The sequence below is a fragment of the Gastrolobium bilobum genome, unplaced genomic scaffold (genome assembly GCF_033153095.1).
Source record: "Gastrolobium bilobum isolate Gb01-03AN ecotype WA unplaced genomic scaffold, APGP_CSIRO_Gbil_v1 utg8041, whole genome shotgun sequence".
NCBI classification, from domain to species: Eukaryota; Viridiplantae; Streptophyta; class Magnoliopsida; order Fabales; family Fabaceae; genus Gastrolobium; species Gastrolobium bilobum.
The window spans coordinates 954585-975645 of NW_026897652.1; the positions used below are offsets into that span (position 1 = coordinate 954585).

At 33.4% G+C, this 21061-nt stretch overlaps 3 protein-coding genes across 3 annotated transcripts; 1 reads left to right on the top strand and 2 right to left on the bottom strand.

Annotated features, from left to right (window-relative positions):
* Nucleotides 1–6902: 6902 nt before the first annotated feature.
* On the bottom strand, nt 6903–8092 carry LOC133309083 (mitochondrial uncoupling protein 5-like). The gene has a single exon (XM_061509825.1). It carries the CDS (start codon nt 7885–7887, stop codon nt 6913–6915), a length of 975 nt encoding a protein of 324 aa, XP_061365809.1. The 5' UTR covers nt 7888–8092; the 3' UTR covers nt 6903–6912.
* Nucleotides 8093–10460: 2368 nt separating this feature from the next.
* LOC133309033 (putative clathrin assembly protein At4g40080) lies at nt 10461–11798 on the bottom strand. The gene has a single exon (XM_061509773.1). The coding sequence runs from the start codon at nt 11590–11592 to the stop codon at nt 10591–10593; it is 1002 nt and encodes a 333-aa protein (XP_061365757.1). The 5' UTR covers nt 11593–11798; the 3' UTR covers nt 10461–10590.
* Nucleotides 11799–17501: 5703 nt separating this feature from the next.
* LOC133309076 (protein MIZU-KUSSEI 1) lies at nt 17502–18179 on the top strand. The gene has a single exon (XM_061509812.1). It carries the CDS (start codon nt 17502–17504, stop codon nt 18177–18179), a length of 678 nt encoding a protein of 225 aa, XP_061365796.1.
* Nucleotides 18180–21061: the final 2882 nt, after the last annotated feature.

The following is a 21061-nucleotide window of genomic DNA, read 5'->3' on the forward strand; positions in this document are numbered from 1 at the left end:
AAGGGAGGCTGTCAAGCCCATTATGTCCGCTCTACTAACTTTGAATCACATCCTTGGCCCTAGAAGGCTCTCTCACGGGCTGTTCAACTAAAATCATGTCACCAAGACAGGGTGAGATAACAAATCTAAGTAAGCTTAGGGTTTATAGAGTATTCCTTATACCTGAGCCGACTTCCTGTAAGAAAGGCTAGATACAAAGCATAGAATATACATCATATACTAAATATATCAAATCATATCAGACATATGTGACCTCCAAGAGTTTAAGTCCTCCAGTGGATTAGTCAACATATGATATTGACTCCCAAGAGCTTAGATCCTCCAGTGGGATAATCACAACATATACACAGTGACCTCCAAGAGCTTAGATCCTCCAGAGGATTAGTCAACGAAAATTCACTCAATGGCCATAAACTACACATACATATACATATCACATAATCTTATCATATATATCTATATGAATGCACATATACCAGTTATTAGACGTACAATCATACAGTTGTACCAACCATAGTCTCACTTGACCAAGGTGGAGCATACAAAGAGAGGCATAATCCTTAAACCGAAACCTTACCTTGCCAAGCTTTACCAATTGCTTACATGAATTTCAAGAAGCTACAACTCATTTTAGTCACAACCTAGAGTAGGAATCCACATCAAATATTTATTACATAGGTTAACTGCCAAATATAATTACAAGACATTAGCACTTGTATGATTCTTTTACTTTACACGTATAACTTACCAATTGGTTTAATGTCACTTCAACTTATCACAATCTTGCTTCACATATTCATATGCAAATTATATGTCAAACAACAAGTCATTACTAATTTCTGATACCATAAATGTAACTCAACACATAGGACCATGAGAGGGTGATTACTTGTTGGATAAGCAACCATATGGTTCCACACACATGCTTATACTAGAAATGACACAAGAGTGTCTCCTAGGTACCAATTACAATTTTCAAATTTATTCAACCGATTTAAAGCCCTTAATTTTTCTTCATAACCAATGCCACACCTAGGGACATCAAATAAGATTTTTCTTAGACTTTTAACATAATGGACATGATTTATCCATTGCAATTCCATCCAACTACACATAACAAGCCTAAGACATGTCATTAGGAATTTTAACACATCAAACCCAAAAAACCACATGATGGCTGAAACAGTGACATAGATGCCTTATTTTTGCAGCCTTTACTCTAAAATACAATAAAACTCCATTTGTATCTGATAACCCTGAATTTTTGATATGTTATAGAGGATATATATAGCTTTAATTTTCAATAAACCACACTCCATTTGGAGGTCTACAATACAACTCCAGAAATCGATTTTTTAAGTTGGGAACATAATTGAAAATGAGTAGCTTTTTTTTTTGAATACCTGCACTACCATTTTTACTTCATTCTCAATTTAAGGTACTCAAACATAAAAGTTTGATTTCGAGCCCTTTACAAAGGTTTTAGCTTATGTCTTATCTTTTCAAAAAAGTTGAGAACACCTAATTCCAATATCTATAACTCTAGATATGGTCAGATTACCGAAGTAGGCTTGGGTTTTACAACAATATTGCCTTCCGAACTTAAGGCTCAATTTATAACCTTTTAAAAACGAAATCAGATTTTCACTTCTTCATGAAAGCTGTAGGTATGATTCTAAGCTTTTCAAAATACTAAAGCATGTTCATATCCAAGGTCTACAACTCAAGTTAAGCATTTTACACTAAACACATACACAACTTTGTTTTCACATTGGCATTTCATCAAACACTTGGTCTACACACTTTTCATGCTCTTCTATCACTTATTTCATACTTCTCTAAATTCCCAAGGGTGGACAATCATTAACCAACACACATATCTATACACATTTAAAATACATCAAAATTGTAAAGAAAGAATGGCTAAATAAACACAAGAGAGGGTGAATTGTGTTTTAAACTTTTTTGAATTAAACAAAGAAAATTAAAAATCCCTTTTGAAGAAAGCATGCAAGAGAGATTTAACAATTAATAAAAATTCTCAAACCCTTTAAACAAATTCATACTATCAAGAACAATGAATCAAAGAAGAGTAATATGCAGTGAAAAATAAAAGAGTAAAGAAAGAAAAGATGACAGCGGGATATATCCTGGTTCATTCTCCACCACTGAGAGCTACATCCAGACTAAGGCCGATCGTTCCACTATTATCAAGATTTCAACTGGTGCTTGAAGAAACTATTTTACAAGTGAACTTTTACAAGAGCTGTGATCTACCTGATCACCCTTACCCTTAACCTAAACCCTAGGATCACTTCCCTTGAACCAAACCTCAATTGAAATTTTACAAGGCTTTGATCAACCTCTTGATCACTCTTAACCTATACCATAAGATCACTCAAATTGAATCAATCATAGCAGAACTACCTGCCCAAATTTAGAATTACAAAAGAAATCAAAAGAAAAAAGATGAAGAAAAGAAGAATATATTGAGCTCTCTCTCAAGATATGCAAAATATATCCTACTTAGTGTTTAATCTTTGAATCTAAAGATTCTGAGGTGTTTCTTTGTAAAAACATGTTTCTCTCTTTATTATCCAAAAAGAATTTTGAAAGGTATTTATATACTTTTTCTCAAAATCAAATCCTAAAAAAAAATCTCTAGATTTATGCACTAGTTTAAGAAAATTTTCTAAAATATCTTTTTGAAAATAAAATCAAAATCTTCAAATTAAATTTCCAAAATTAGATAAAATCAAATCAAATCATTCAAAAAAGGAAATCAATCTCAAATCAAAAATCAAATCTAATCAATTGTTTTTTTAAAAAATTAATCTCAAATTAACTTTTTCTTTTTCAAATTAAATCAAATCTTTCAAAAAATAATAATCTCAAATTAATTTTTTCTCTTTCAAATCAAAAACCAAACCAAACCAAATCTTTTAAAAACATTAATATCAAATTAACTTTTTCTTTTTTAAATCAAAAACCAAACCAAATCTTTCAAAAAATCTATTTGGATTAAAAATAAAACTTTTAAATCTTCTTTCAAATCAAATCTTCTAAATGCAACCTTGAGAGATATTACTCAATAAAATCAATTCTCAACATTCCTAAGACTCTAATTAACATTACAAGCAATATACTCTTGAATCTTTCTTCACTTGAAAACTTTGACTTTGATGTGGACTTTGCACATTTAAATTACTTATTCACTTTTGCATGTTGCATTGATCTTCTAACTTTATTTAGGACTTGTTGCACTATCTTCTAATTTTTGCATCCATGTTGAGCTTGTTGGTGCTTTGTAATCATCAAAACTTAAAATATATAAGCTTGGAAACCTATGGTTCAACAAAAACATTATCTTCCCTCATTAAGTCATCATAGCCGAAGATTACCAGAGAATGGGATCAATGGAATTTCAAGCTTTCGTACAAAGTCTTGTTAGTTTCCAACAAAAAACAACCAATTAACAAATTTCCCATTTAAGACATATTATATATAATCATACAAGCATAATTTTCAGCCCAAAAATTCAGCAATGAAACCAAGAATCAAAGGGTGAAACTAACCTTTTAAATTGTTGTTTCTTAACACAAATGCACTCAAACCATCAAAGGATCACTTCCTACAAGTTAAACCATGAAAATAACCCATGTTTTTTTCCTGCAATAGTGACAATGGCAACGGTCTTTGAGGAGGGAAATGTCTCCAAAAACAGCCACCCAAGAGGAATCAATGGATGAGTTATGTTCCTAAGACCTAGGACTTCAACTTTGGTGAAATAGCTTTTGCGTGAAAATGGCTAGAAAATGAAGCTACAAGCTCTTCTCACTCTCCAAGGGCTGGTCGGCTTGAAAAGTAATGAAGGAGAAGAAGATCGCATGGGAGGAAGAGAGAAATGTGTTGACCAAAAAGTGGGTTCAAAATTATCTCTTAAGTGAATATCTAATATTTGTCTCTCACTATTACAATAATTCCTATTTAGTCTTATAAATTAGCCCACTTAAAACTTAACTTAATAAATATAACATTTTTAGTCCTAATATGACTTGTTTGACATAAATTGAATTTTTTTCATTTTTGAATTTTACCGATAAATTTCACTGAAGTGCAATTTATCCTGTAAAATCACTATTCACACTTTTTTTTAAAAAGTACCGGAATACTCTAAAACACATACTTAACTCAATTTTATCATTCATATTCATAAAATAAATCCTTAACTACTCATTTAGTAGGTTAGAGTTGTTATAATTGTTAGGGGTGTTAACATAGGTCATGACACACGGGGCGACCCGCGACATGACAAGAAAAATCGTGTTCAGGTTGACCCGCAAAAAAAATCGTGTCGTGTTCGTGTTGGGAAAAATGACACGTAAAAAATTCGTATCGTGTTCGTGTTGATCTATTCGTGTTCGTGTTGACCCATATTTTTTTTAATTATTTTATTTTTTATTTTTTTATTTCGACCCATTTTTTAATTTTTTTTTTGTCAATTACCGTTTTGACTCCTATTTTGCATGTTATTCGTGTCGTGTCGTGTCAACCCGCAAAAATTTCGTGTCGTGTTAGTGTTGAAGATTTTGACACGAATAAAAATTTGTGTCGTGTTCGTATTGATATATTCGTGTCGTGTCAAATACGTGTCGTGTCAACTCGTTTTGACACCCCTAATAATTGTCTTGCATTAGAGTCTATAAATAGGACGAGGAGTGCTGCTCTGCTTTGGCTTTTTGACCTAACAAATGCATTTTTTGAAATATTCCACTTTTTTAGTTCTTTAGTCAAATGTAATACTGGACTAATGTCGAAAGACGCGCATCAAGTGTCTGCACCTGAAGTCGCGCACAAAGTAGGTGGCATATGACAAAGATTGACTGTGACGCGCTATAAACACACCTAATCAGATTGAACGGACTTAAACGCGCACTTGGGTCTCACACGTCTCTACTGAGATGCGTACTTGATACTGGCGTGTCTTGATTGGACTGACATGAGACACACACTTCGTACTGTTATGTCTTGACAGGACTGACATGAGACGCGCATTTGGTACCAACATGTCTTGACTGGACTGACACGAAACAGGCACGTGTCAGGTGCGTGACTATATGTGTAGACCCTAATGATAGTCTTCCTGCTTTAATTCGGTAATACGTTTGACCAAAAAATTAAATAGAAAAATTATTTCGAAAAACACATTTGTAAGGCCAAAAAGCCTCGTTTTCTGCCAATGTCTAAGATGATATTCACTTACCTATTAAGAATGTTTATTGTTTTGTTTGGCACATATAAAAGTCTTACTCCTGAAAATTAACACATTTTATTGGCACATCATTGTTGGTCTCATCCATGATGTCGAAATAAGAAAATATCATTATGAGACGACTTGCATATGAGGCTAAAGGAATCAAAAGATGAATTATCGAGCTAGAAATACATTTTACAAACGAATATATTACGTCATTTATAACTTAATTATTTATCAATAATATATATAGATTAGTTAATGGATTAATAACTTATTAGTGTTAACAAATTATTAGTCTGTTAATAAATGTTTATATATTTTTAATTAATAATTAACCAGGTCAAAAATGGCACATACAAATTAACCCCAAATCTGTTGAATTTTTCTTTTAACAATTATTATGTACTTTAATATCATTGCCTTCATGTACTATACATGTGGCAAACAGTGGAACGAATCCTACCTTGCAAATTGGCAAACGCAGAGTCCACCCCGATCAAGACGTAACAACTTAGTCTGAATCGGTCAATTTATTTTAAATAATCACTGGGTTAGCATAAAACTGGTTGTATCCTTTATGATAAGGGGAAACAACAATCATAATCAAACACGCGTGGCACCAAAGAAAAAGTTTACTGAGATTAAACTCTCATTTTAGTTTTTTTTAGAGACATTCATGAAAATTGAACACATAACTTAATACAAATTATTTAAATTCCTTATCACAAGACCAACCCTAATGACTTAAACTCTCATTTTAGTATAGGTGTTACTAGTTAACAAAAAATAAAGAATATTACATAAGTATTAAAAACATGTTTTTTGATCAATTTAGTTCTTAATGCTATTAATATGACACATATTTCAAGCATTTATACAGTAGTTTTTATTTTTTTTTAGATTAATATCACTTATAGAATATTATAAAAAATTAAATTAAATATGTACTAGTACAATTAGGGATCCATGAAGAATAATCATGGAGAAATTTTTTTCCATGGCATGACTGGAAAAAGGGTCCGCACTTCCAGAGTCAAAAACTGAACGTTTTCGCGGAAGAGACGCAGAAACATCACCAACTAGACGAAGACCGAGACAACCATTTGAAGTTTAAACACTCAACAATAAGGAATTGGTACAAGTAGATCAGCTACGGAGAAATCCGTGGCGGAAATTTCAAAAAGTGGCTTTTTCGGATGATGTAAAGTTGTAAACGACTCGCGTCAACTACATCTTGATTTGGGATATTCAATTATTCATATCCCATTTTATGACCTTTGTAATTTTGTTTTATTGTTGTATTAATATTACTATATTAGATTAGATAACATTGGAAGAATGATCATATTGCCGGCAAAAATTTACTTGATTCTCATGTCTGAAATTTTTTTTGTCAAAATGCCATCTCACAATCTTGCTGGTCTGACAAGCGGGAATGGACTGGACACGTGTCAGCGTCTGAATGATCAACTATTTTCGCTGAGATGCCCAACTAGAATGACAGAATGCTGACACGTGGCAAAAGTACAGGCATGATATTGTCAAAAACATTAACTAAAAAAATCCCCAAATAAATTTTTTTTTGAAGAATTTGAAGGTCTTATTAGTATCATAACTTGTTCGTCATCATCAAATGAATAAATAATGAATGTGGATCAAAATTCCTTGAACAGCTTCCTGACTTGTTCAAGGGTGACAAAGAGGACAACAGTAAAAGGCCCCTGCCTTGACATTGTAGGGATGAATCCCTTGTAAAGGGCCATGGGCCCTTCAGCCCTAACGGTCTTGATTGCGCAATCCAAAGCCCCATTATAGGGTGGCGTTTCCCCTGCCACCACCTTCATGTTCATAACCCTAGTTTTTATCACATCCACGGGGTTCGAAGCCACCGACGCCACAAACCCCGCCGCGAAGCTCGCCGCTACGTGGGTCCCAAGCCCATCCTTAATCCACCCTTTCTCAAGAATGGTCTCCTTGAACTGGTCGTACGAAGCCAACTGAGAAGCCGTTACGATCATGGCGCGGTTCACCGTAAGCCCTGACCCGCGCCACAGGCTAACAATTCCCTCCTGATTCGACATGCTCCGTATTGCGTTGAACACGCTCTTGTAATTGCGCCGCTCACCCGCCGGGAGACGACCGTCGGCTTGCATTCGGACCATGGCCACGTCGGCGGGGTTCCCGACGGCTGCGCCGATCCCTCCGGCGACAAGACCGGCAGCTATCTTTCGGGAGAGAGGCATGGTTCCGAGTTCGGGATCGGTCCACTTTTGCTTGATGACGTCGTATAGACCCATGCGGGTTGTTGAATAGAGCGTCTGGCGGAGCACGGTGGCGGATACGCCGGAGAATAGAGCGGCGATGCCCTCAGACTGGACAATACGCATTCCGACGGAGATGGGTCCAGGAATGGTCGATGATGAGATGGGAGGAGGAGGAGGAGGAAGAATTGGAGAGTGTGAGTGAAAGGCAAAAGCTGGGCGTAGATTTTGCATTGGGTTGGGGTTTACAGAGAGTGAGAGATTCTCTCCCTGTAGCTGCATGCGAACTTTGATGAGGTCGAGTGGGTGTGTGGTGGACCCCGCAATTATGGAGGCAACACCACCTTCCAAAAATCCTTTGAGACCCATCGTTATGTTATGAATTATGATATATGATATAATGATGATGCAAATTGGATTTTCAAAAACACACAGACACTGAACACTGTGGTTACGTTTTAGTGAGGAATGAAGAAGGGATTGGGAAGCATTTTATAGTGAGTGAGTGTTTGTGAACAAGGGAGGGAAGGGTCAAAGAGTGAAGAGGGGAAATTCCAGGATCATGAGAAGAAACGCGCCGGCACAGGGTGGACACCTTCAAGGGAAATAGGGTAAGGTGTTTCTTTTACACCCTTAATGGGACTTTTGGGGGGGACGCATCACGCTTTAATACAACTAACTAGGGCAGGGTGTTCTTCTCCCCTCGTTATGTTCTTCTGCACTTAATTTTCAACTAAGGGAGGTCTTAAGTCTTAACTCTTTCATTTTTTATTATTTATTTTCATTTGGCAAAGCATGATATGATAGTTTTTTTTTTAATTATTTTATTTTAGAATAATATGAAAAATATATTATTATATTTTAGAATTAATTTTACCATAAATATCTAACATAGGAATTATTCAATCATTAAAGTTTTTAGACTGTAAAATGAAGGTGTTTCAGTTCAGTGGTTCACTTTGACGCCAATCATTTAGGACTGTTTTAAATAAATTCGAAAATTCTTCCTAGCTTCTTGGAGGGGCCTTTTTCCCTTTTTTAACAAAATAAAAAATAAATCGGGGTACATTAGCCACGGAAGAAACGAGTAAGTCTACATATATGTCATATATTAAACACACAAAAAACGACCAAAGTTTTAGATGGCTCTTTAAATTTTGTTTATGTGATTCAAATTTTGTTATTTAATTTAATATTAATAAAATTGTATATAAAATAGAGAAACACAAGTAAATTTTAACATGAAAATTTTTCTCCAATACGAAAAAGTAAAATCCACCGGACATTAGTTTAGAATCAAATGTCCACTGCGCGAATAATGGGTTACAAAAAGATCTAATTTTATCAATAATAATAGTACTTTCAAACCTTTCTGCAATGGTGATATTCAATTAAACTTTTCAATAGAAGTCTCACTCTTCTAATTTGGCCTGTGTGGATGGATCGGTGACCGACTCTAACCCATAATACTTTTAACCCGTATGAATTTTTATTATTGAGATTGATTTAGTTTTGCGAATTTTTTGGCCCTACTTCATATCAGCTGCTAAGGCCTAATGGGGTTGACCCAATTTACAGTTGTGTTCACATTTATGATCCATCCAACTGTCTCGGCGAGAAGAGCTCTCCTAATACGCGGCAACTAAACTGCTACACCCTACAGCCAATCGAATTAACTTTTATTTTATTTTAGCCATACAAATAAGTCTTGATTTGACCAATTGATGAAGGTTTTTTTGTTTTATTCAATGACACACAGATATAGATAGATACATACAAAAAGAGAAGACAAAGTAAGGAATTTTGATACAATTTTTTTAAAAAATAATTGCATTCTGCAATCCTTATGGTTGTTTTAATCGGAAAAAGTGGTAAAATTCTCAACAATGTCTTATAAAGGGGAAAAAAAAAGGATAATAAGAAGAATCATGATGCACATCACTAGCCAAATGCTTGGTCATCATGCGTTTTACCCTCTTCATATAGTGCCAAACTAATTTCGAATGAGAATTCTTTTGCTTTTGAGTGTGCTTATTTTTGGTTCAACTTCAATATTGTGAGTTATGGATTTCAGAAGAACACAACCCAACATGTTGATGCATTTTCAAACTAATTTTTAGGAATGTACACGAGTTAGTTAGAGAAAAAAAATTAAACCAATCAAAATGGATTGATTTGTTTTGGTGTAATTTGGATTTATAATTTTTTTTAATCAAACCCGAATTGAATCAACCCAATATTTTTTTTTTCACAATCATGGGCTTTGAAATTTATTGGTTCACGAGACCAAGTTTTGGGTCATTTACCTAAATATTTTGGATAACGTCCGGTTGCCTTGCACATATATATTCTTTTGTAATGCGTAACGAATGCCCTCGCCCTTTCGGCCTTTTATGGACTATCTTCTGGACTAGGCTTCTGCTACTAAAACCTGGTATCCACTAAACTAACTTAGCAGCATTTGCACTCACTTTTGCTGATTTGAATTATGTGTTCCTATTTTCAAGTGGGTGTAGTCTTTATTATAGTAGGATTGAAAATATTCTCCCGCTAAAGGATTATGGTGGGTGGCATTTTCTCTATATTGCCTTTTTATTTCTTAGGCCTTACTATAGATAACATGAGCCAAGTGGTGCCAAAGTTTTTATTTATTTTTAAACATTTCGAGGGCAGTGCTGAAGGTGTTTATTAATATTGGTTGGTGGTGAAATGCGTGGACCCCGAAAGTAATGTCGTGTGGTTTCCCTGATTAATTAAACGTGTTGGTATATCTTAGTGTATCATTTGCTATGCAGAAACGAGCTGGCATCTGCAGAGTCTAGCTGCTTCTTCCAATGCTTTTTCTATGTAAAAGTTTCCTTTCTACTTTTCATTTCCAGTAGATTCCTTTTTTTTTTCTTTCTACGCACAAATCATACAAGTTGTTCAACACTAAGAATTAATGCAAGACTTCTTATTTATATGCAATCCTACTTAGAAAAAAAAACTGTCCCTGTATGATCATAGTATAGCACAAGAAAAGGATAAATATATTGGGTATGCAAGTATGCTGTATTTACAGTACATAAAATGTTACAATAACCGTCCCGAGGGAAACCGGAGCAAATCTTGGGAATTCAGAACTCGACCCGAAAACCGATCTGACTCGCTCACCATGTGTTTTCTGACCGCCTTTTGCACCTTTCCTTCTTCCTTGTACACCTCAATCCCAGCCTTGTCCTTCACTTCTTTCGCTGAATCCCACAATCTCAGTGACTGTTCCACTTCCAACATCATCATAATAATCATCATCATAATCCTCTCTTTGCACTCCTCCAACCTCTTCATACAACAAACCAATTCAATCGCCTCTCCAAAATTCAAGCAACCCAATCTCTCCTCAAACTCACTCACTCGAACAGATAACTCTGTTTCTATCACAACCCAATCCTCACCCACCAAATTCACAATCTCATCCACCAACTTGTTCCCGTTGTTGGACACATCAGGATCTGGTCTTTTGCAAATTCCCTCAACCAGAGTCACCAGAGAATCAAACTCCGTTAACAAATCCGCGTTCGTAAGACCCGAAACTCTCTCTCCTCTGTCCGATGGAGAGTTTCCTAGGAAGAAACCTAGAATCCTGCAAGTACAGAGGAGTTGCTCGATGTGTTGTGCGAACCATCGGACCCAGGACGAGAGTTCCCACGATACGGGGTTGCTGTTGTGTCGGAAGTTGGAGAGGTTGAGGTAGTTTCTGCCGCCGGTGGAAGGGTACACGGAGAGCTGGTCCTGAAGGATGAAGCTCCCGTGCTTGATGATGTGGTGGACGGCGATTAAGCATTTGAGGGCCACGGCGGAGCTGTTGGTGCCCTGGAGCCTGTCCATGAGTACTTCCACGACGGCGGAGGCGGTGGCGCGTGAGCCATCTCCTGAGGAGAGGAGTGTGGAGAGGTGCTTGTGTGTGGGTGGGGTGAAGGAGTCGTGGCTGGTGGCGCGTAAGAGGGAGAGAGTGGTGCGTTTGGAGAGTAACGCAGCTTTGCTCTGAGAAGCTTTGTCCTTAATTATGCCTATTAGGTTTGTGAGTTTAGTCATTTTTACGTGTGTCTCTGTGCTTCCAGTTGAAACCCAAACCAAACACCAACTTAAGAGACACAGAGACACAGTCACCACTCCCGCATGCTGTTTGAAATTTCCTACAATAAAAAGTAGAAAGGGAGCCCCAATGTACTGTTTTCTTGACCTGGTGGGGCCTGATTATGAAAACCTATTGCTGTCTTTGCCACGATGGTGATCTTAAATTTATTACATTTTTATGCATATTCACATTTGCGTATTTTCAACACATCAAATCAGATACATACAAAACTGTTGATAATTGTTTGTATATTATGAAGTTGAAAAGTCACACAATTATGTATTATTGTATTGCTTTTATATTGAAATTTATAAATTTAACCAAATGGAAGATGATTAAAAAATGTAAAGAAGATAAGAAACGTTTGACCTAGTAGAAGTAGTTATATTCTGAAACAAGTCTATTAATCTTGGACTGGTAAACGAGTATACGCGGCACGATTGATTGTCCATACGCTAATAAATGAAGACGACCAACACGGATCCGCTCTTATTTAGACATTGAAAGAATACAAATCAAAGAGTTTATAAATCGTGTGTACCGAAAATAAAAATAAAAATAAGAATAGATCATAATCAATTGAGATATTGTCAAATGAATACAGTGGGCCCTAAAAAAAACAGGTAAACATCAGTTTCAAAAAAAAATTGTGTCATTTTAAGTGAGAGAAATAGATAGATAAATGAGAAAAGAGTGGACAAAAAATATAAAGGTGTGGGTTCCACCTCTTTGTGAGAGTGAAATAATATAAGTTGTGTCATTTAATAGGACAAACACTTTTTCTTATTATTAATGCGACATTTAGGGATATTGACCGTATTGTCCTTTTTGTGAAAATAATATACATGAATGTCATATATTTGAAAAAATATATCACATTATCACGACATCATAGTCGCTAAGGTATTCAGCTACTATTGACCGAACACGTGGCACTATCTCAGTGTCTGGAAAAGCCTAGGAGGCCTGATTGCCCAAAATAGCTATATTATGTAGCGACTTTGAGTTGGGTAAGACACTTGTCACTAGGGATGAAAGTGGGCTGGGCTGAGCCAAGCTTTGCTCTGAAAAGCCCAAGCCTACGCCAAAAAATTTCAATGTGGCCTGGCTCAAGCCTAGTACGAGTCTAACTGTTAGCCTGACTTGACTCATTTATAAAAAAAACAAATGGGCTGGCCTAGTCCGTTAGCCTGTTAATTTTTAACTTCCAAGCAGAACTATGAAACATCTTTACAAAATATTCAAATTCTGCTGCTAAACCAAAATTCATAATTTCAACATCCAAACAAAATCATGAATCACAACAAAACTCATACAATCTGTATTTAAGTCACTTTCAAAAGCAAAATGCTCAAACTAAATAACATATATTTCACCAAATTCAACAAACAAATTCATACTATATAAATTAAAATAACTACATGAATCCAACAAACACATCATGATGCTTATAGTAAGTATAATCTCTCCCAAAAACCTTTTAATATATTCATATATACAATCTAATATGCTAAGATGTTGGTTCCTCCTACATAAGAAATAAAGTCAGATTTCTATTAAAATATAATCAAATATAATTAAGTTATAAATAATTGCAATTGATTAAATTTATATCTTTTGTTTTTTCTTCAAGGCATACTTATTATATTTTATTTATTTAAAATAAATAGTACAATATAGGCCGGCCTGTAGGCTTATAGGCCAGACCTTGTGAAAGTGAGCCTACGACCTTTTTATTAAACAAGCTTTTTTAAGGTCCAAACCCGGCCTATTTTACGAAATATACTAGGTCAGGTCTAACCTGACGTTGGCCGAGCCTGTAGGCCGGCCCGGCCTAGTTTCACCCATTCTTGTCACTCATTTGATCAAAATGGCCATGATATGTAGCGACTATGGTATACTGATGATTCAAAGTCGCTGGGTAAGGAAACTAATTTGGTCACTGATAGGCAGCTACTTTGGTCTTATAAAGCAACTCACTATCATACCAAAATTGTTCTGTTATGTCTGTGTTATTTTTTAAATTTTATATATTTTTTACATTAATTTAAAATAAAAAATATAATATTAAGTATCATATAATTTACTGTAACTAATTCATCTAAGAAAAATAATTCATATCAAATAATGTCACAACACGAAATAATGTGACAGGTAGGATTATTAGGATATGTGAGAAATTTAAATATCATTTATCCCCCATTTGCACATTATTACATTTAAGAAATAATGTGACAACATGTACATCATTACATAATAATATAATTTTTTTCATTGCATAAGTTAAATTTATAAAGAAAAGCATGTGAGAAATCTTTTGTCATAAATAATTAATTTGTTCATCAGTTTGAGTTTTTCCTTTCTCTTTTTTTCAATCACTAAATGTTCAAATTTTATTATAATTAATTGCAAACAAATGATAAAACGAATCAATGGGAGTCAATTTGCATTGCTTTTGATAAATATTTCGTGGTTATTAATTATCATTCAAAAATCATTAAAGACCTCCAGAGTAGCAAGCCGTTGGTTTGAATATTAAAATGTAAAGGACATACCTTAAAAAACCCTTACGGAGTAACCGCTACTTGATAATTGTCACAACCAAAATATAGGTTGTAAGATAAATCCTTATTTTTGGGGTATCTGCCAACTCTCCAACTTTTCTGGTAGTGATGGTAGCTATCACCATAGCATTTGAATATTGGTGGTTACGAAAGTCGTTGCCATTAATTTTATCCACATTGGGATTCAAAATGCAAGTGGGATGGTCACTATTGCCTGAAAAATACTCCTTGTGTCACTTTTATAATCACGCCTTCTATATTCAATTCACATCCCTTGTTTTGTTTTACTCGCTAGTGGGCAGTGGGCACTGAAGTTGTGAGCTTGTGATACATGTAGCTCAACGGCGATCTACGCTGGACTAGGCTTTGTTGGAGTCGTTCTCTGGTTCATCCTTGATCCATCCGTGGGAATGTAAATAAATATTATTATGTCATCTTTAGACTAATTTAAACTTTTGTTACCCCCATGTTATTATGTGCACACTTAAGTAAGATTATTTTGGACCTAGGCTTATTTTGCTATGTTGAGATAATTTTGTTAAATCTTAGATGACATTTATAGAGAATGTTGCTATATATGCCCATTTTATTGGAAATTGCTTGTGATCACACCTTTTGGCATGCGATTGTGGAGATCATTTTCCATACGACCATAGTAGGTACCTTTTCCATTCAACAACTAACATTTGAATAAAATAAAAAATATCATATTCATTCATGGATTTCTATTGGCTGATCGCACCAAATAAACGGTGCAAGGGTAGTACACTAAATATTTCTGCCATTGTGATGTAATTCTTCTTTCATCTATGTCACATGTTATACTCGATTCGACCAATATATAGTTAAAAGTGCTTGTTCATAATCAACATTCTCTGTGGTCACATTTATTTAGAATAAAATTTTATTAAAAACAATAGTCTACATTGCCTAAATACTGGAGATTGTTAAATTTTAATAAAGTCATAAATATACTAAAATCAAGATTAATTGAATAACAAATATTGCGACACATTTTGATTTCGCCTAAATAGAAATCACGAATGTTATTGGGCCTCTAAGACTTCTTTCATGTGGGTTGTGGTGTTAAGCCTTGTGTGTAGGCTCAAAGTAATTTAGCCCATGTTATAGACACCAGGAGAACTCCATGTCCCTTACTACCATGTAGCGTAGGTGTCCTATTGATATTAGTACATTACAGAGAGTAGAACATCATAGATTAGAAGCAGATCCTCTTGTCGCCTACGCAAAGAGAGACGACCAATTTTGTTTTCTTATTGTTTGTGATTTTATTTCCAGAAAGAAATGGATTTATCACCAATTTCTTACAGAGGTAACCAAACCGAAACCTCTAATTTAATCATGTTACTATATACGCCATTAAATGAGTTGAAAATATTCTCCCTCGTATGTAAGAGTGTGTAAAAAAATCAAAAAAACTGAATTGAAATATGAACTGAATTAAGCTGCACTTAAAAAAAAAAATTGGTTTTTAAAATCAGTTCTTGAACATTGGTTTTTAAAAATTGATTTTTACTTTATTACTTTAGTTATTTACTTTTTGTTTTCTCTTATGCATTTTTCTCTCTTATGTTTACTTTATTCTATTTTTCTTTTAAATTTTTTATTGCTTTATTTAAAAAAAATTGTGGTTTTATTTATATTTATAATTTTTTATTTTTTCTCAATATTTTCATACTTTTCATATGGTTTTAGAACTGATTCAAAAATCTGTTTTAAAGATATGCAAAAGAACCACAAAAAATACTACACTTAAAAAATTTAATTTTTAAAATCAATTCTTGAATTGTTTAAAAAACTAGTTCTTAAACTGAAAATAGTTCATGAACCGAACCTTTTTTTTTTTCTCTCTTCTTTTCATTTATTTTTCTTTTTTCCTCTCTATTTCTCTTCTTTTATTTGTTTATTTTCTGTCTTCTTCTTTTTATTTGTTTCTTTATTTAATTTTTTCTTTTTTCTCTTATGTATTTTTTTTTAATATTTATTGATTTTAAAAACTAATTCGGAACTAGTTCTGAACTAAATCGAACTAATTATGAACTATTTTTAAACTGAATTGAACTTATAAATCAATTCAATTCTAAGAACTGAAATGTTTCTTAAATTCAGTTTGATTCGACAAAGAAATCAAACTGAAATGAACCATGCAAACCCCTACTTATATGTAGGTTAATTCTTGTATCTAAATCTTGTTTAGACTATCAATATTGCATCAATCTAAACTGGTTAATTACTTCTAACAATTAGTTAAACGCCTAGTATAAAATAAAACGGGGTCCCTTCTACAAAAGACCAGACATATAAAAAATAAAAGAAGTTTATCCGCGTGTCAGTTTTCAGTAACAGACACGTATTCAAAGGTAAAGCGGAAGACAAGAGTGGAGCAACCAGGCTAGAAAGCTAAAAACATCCACATTTTTTTTTTTTTTTTGCCTTCATACAACACGCTTTGCCCCCACAAAGTGTTCATGAACTAACATGGTTTTATGCATAACAAGACATGAAAATAAGATTTAGTGCTAGTTTGTGGGTCTGCTATAATTTTAATAAGTCCGACATATTGTTTTCCCTTTTATTTTGGTGAAGCAGGTATTCAGAAATTAAAAGCATAAAAAGATGCTCTCGCGTGTGTATATATATTATATAAGAGTTGAACAGTTGTATATGAATTTGGAGTTTTATGGTCCAAAATCTAATGGCCTAATGATTAAATGATGGCGAATTTGTGGGTTATGGCTGTACGGAAATCTCTATCCCATATTTTATGGCTGAAATCAAAAGTTAATCACTCAAAAATAAACCAAAAGAAAAAAGAAAAAAAAGACACCCCAATTATTTGCTTATTAATTATTTTCAGATATGGTTACTCCAGCGCGCTTCAGGTGCTTGCCTCCACAAAAGAAAAGAAACCCAAAAGAATAAAGAAAAGAAATGAGAAAGGAGAGCAAAGAACTATCATCAAAAGCGTGTGCATGAGTTGTTTCAGAATCCTGAAACGGGTTTGCATTTGATTAAACCTTTTAGTTGTCACAGCCCAAAAATATTGAACCTGATTGGTTAATTTCGAACATATATAATCGACACGTACGTTTCTTTGTGATCCATGAATTTGTGGATTTCATTTGAACAAGTGGTGATGAGGTCAACCGTTAATTTTTATTATTATTATTTTTAAGGGACAAGAATATCATCAACTCTATTTATTTATTTATTTGGTTACATCATTAACATATACAGTACTATTTTTAGTTCAAACAAACCCTAAACCATACACAAGAGCTATGGCCACTGGCGTCACCACAGTGGATTGCCAGAGACAAGTTCGATCATGGAGAATGCTACGTTCTCTCATGCAACTACTAATCCCCACTTGCAACTGTGCCACTAATATTATAGAAGACCAAGATGAAATATCAAACAAGTGCCTTCAAAATTCTAAGTATTCTTCACTCATCTTGAACTCCACCACCATTACAGGCACTATATTTGGATATCGCAAAGGAAAGGTTAGTTTTTGTATTCAGGAAAACCCCAACTCCACCAACCCAATTCTCCTCCTAGAACTAGCAGTTCCAACAAGCATTTTAGCTAAGGAAATGAGAGGAGGAACGTTAAGAATCATGCTAGAGAGTAGTGGCAACAACACAGGATATTGCAGCACCCTTTTGTTCACTCCTCTTTGGACTATGTACTGTAATGGTAAAAAGGTAGGGTATGCTGTTAAGAGAAGGCCCTCCAACACTGATTTTGAAGCGCTAAACTTGATGCGTTCTGTTGTTGTGGGCACTGGCGTAATGAACTGTAAGGATTTTGGTAATCAAGAAGATGATCAACTTATGTATCTTAGAGCAAACTTTCAAAGGGTTCGTGGCTCATCTCATTGTGAATCTTTCCATTTGATTGATCCAGAAGGAGACATCGATCAAGAGCTTAGTATATTCTTTTTCAGGTCAATGTAACCTCCTTTTTTTTAACCCTTCTCTTCCCTTTGTTTTTTTGAGCCGTGCTTGATTATTATATATGGTCAACCAGAATAGCATGCATGGCTTTATCCTTTGAACTCTTTCATTTCTTTTTTCTTGTAGTTGTGTTAGTAGGAAATCATGACCAGACTGATAATTTCGGAGAATGTTAAGCCGATAGGCTTTTTTTTTTTTTTAATTTTTATGAATATTATTAACTACTTGAAGTTACTTTTGTTCACTTCCGTTTTGCATAATAAAATGAAGGAGGAGTGTTTGTCTAAAATCTGAATATATAATGCATAGATTTTAATTCTTTTGGCCATAATTATTTGAAGGTAATCACCAATGCAATCCTCGTGCTCTTGATCATGAGTTTTTCCATTCTATTTTTCCCGTGCGTGGAAGCAAAATATAAATTAATTACTTTGTGCTATAATTACCTTGTATAATTAAGGATCGGTATATGTATCCCCTTTAAGCCTGAGCTAACTTTTTAATAGCTGATTTTTAGCTCAGAAGCTATCATATTCTTCTTTTTGAAACACAAGTTATTACTACGTGAACCAAAAGTTAGAAATGTCTCATGTGACTCATGGGTAAAAGGATAAATGGATATAACTTAATGATTGCTGAATGGTAATTTTAATATGCCTTTGGGAAGTTTCATTAACCGGTTTTATAATGCTTATGGATGATGGTTTTAAAGTTTAAAAAAACTTCACTTTGGTCAGTCTCTGCCCGGAATAGATTGATAAACCAAAAACTAAGCTAAGAGATTGATAAAGTTTGAAAAATCAAGAAGGTTTTGTAGATGACACAAATTTTATGTGTACACCAAAAATTAAATAAAATTATAGGTGCTAACATTAAGTCCAAACAGAAAGACAGGCACAACTTCCATTTCATGATAAATTAAATATTGTAAGTTCTGTGTCAACCCTTTCATGCCCAAGAAATGTCTATATATATTAATCAACTCTAATTTCAAAGTTCATATTTGGAAAGTTAGAACACTGGGCATCGTTTTAGAGCAATAAATTGAACACAATAATGAATATCCTATGTTCCACATATGCAGGGATCCAAAAGCTTTTTTACACGTAAATGACAGCTCATAATATTCTCCATGTTACCATTATTGCATAAAAGCAATCTTCGAGAAATTGTATGCATGTTTACAGCTTTAGCAATTCATATTTAAAACTGAAGCCGAAAAGAGTAGAACCCAAGTTTGGAGACAAGTATGATTAATTTATATAATATTTCTATTGTGATTATTAATCTTAAAAGATGTTGATTTAATTTGGAAGGAGATATTGAGAGGTAAGGTGAGTGGAAATATTCTGTAAGAAGCTTTTGTGGGGCATTTTCCTTCTTGAAAATCGGTATCTAATTCTATGAGTTGTTTCTGATTCATTATGTCGTTTGATTGGAAATTACAAATTAGACACACCAGTCACACCACTAGGCCCGTAGAACGATAGTACAGCATTTTAATTAGATGTAATTTTTCACTTCATCATTCCCTGTCTCTAATGTTTCACCAAATCCATAATCGAAAATACCAATAAACAACTATTTCTTTTTAGTTTATTTTGATCAAATGTTAATGTAAAGCTCTTTTAATATTTGGATTATACTGTATGGAGTTCACAGGATGCAATATAAGAATGATGATAAATATTATAGGAAAAAATTCAAAAAACCCCAATGATTTTGCTTATAACTCTTATCCTTTATGTTTATTTTTAACTCACTTATACTCCCTATGATTTTTTTCAAAGGCACTCCACGGGATGCAATATAAGAATGACGATAAATATTATAGGAAAAAGTTCAAAACCCCTATGACTCTTATCCTTTATGTTTATTTTTAACTCACCTATATACTCCCTATGATTTTTTTAACCAAATCAATTCTTAACACAGTTAAAAACTTAATTAATCCTTCCATTTTATTCTTCTTAGAAGTACAGAAAAGATGGATGACAAAAAAAGAAAAAAAAAATAAGACCAAATATGTTAGATATTTATAATATTTAAAATAAAAGTAAAAAAAAAAAGATTATTTAAATCAAAAAGAAGAAAATAGATTAAGGAGAAAAAAATGAAAAAATAACAAGTGACAAAAAAGACTAAAATATTTAAAAATAATTTAAACCAAAAAAAAGGAAATAGACTGAAGACAAAAATAAAATAGAAGAAAAAATAAGATACCTCGTCTTATTTCATCTTCTATTTATGAGAGTTCTTATATAGACATATTTTGTGTTGTATAAAATAGATACCAAATATGAGTGTTGTAAATTTTCAATATATTTCGTCTTATTTTTTTTATTTGTTTTTCCTCAGTTTGTTTTCTTCTATTTTTATTTAGACATATTCGGTTTTATATTTTATTTTATCTTTTTTGTCTTTAGTCTATTTTCTTTTTTTATTTAGATTAGTTTCATTTTTTTTTTTACTTTTAATCTTTTCTATTACAGTTTAAAGTTTCCATCATATTTGGTATTATTTTTTATTTTTTTTGTCCTCGGTCTATTTTTTTCTTTTTGATTTAAACATATTTGATCTTTTTTCTTCTTCTATTTTTAATCTTATTTTTTCTTTTTTTGTAGTTAGTTTACTTTTGTTCTTCTAAGAAGGATAAAATAAGCAGAATAATTTACTTTGTAATGATGTTAAAGATAAGTTTGGATGAAAAAAAACCATATGGGGTAAGTGATTCAAAAAAAAAAAAAAAACATAAGGGGGTAAGTAAATCAAAACAAAACCATAGGGGGTTTTGAATTTTCCCCAATTATTTTAAAAATAAAATTACATAATTTATATTAATTAAATTTATATGTTGATTTTTAGCTTCTTCTTTTTCTTTT

Bases quoted from the DNA above. Each gene is read 5' to 3' on its own strand.
- LOC133309083 (XM_061509825.1), bottom strand. From the start codon at position 7,887: ATGGGTCTCAAAGGATTTTTGGAAGGTGGTGTTGCCTCCATAATTGCG.
- LOC133309033 (XM_061509773.1), bottom strand. From the start codon at position 11,592: ATGACTAAACTCACAAACCTAATAGGCATAATTAAGGACAAAGCTTCT.
- LOC133309076 (XM_061509812.1), top strand. From the start codon at position 17,502: ATGGCCACTGGCGTCACCACAGTGGATTGCCAGAGACAAGTTCGATCA.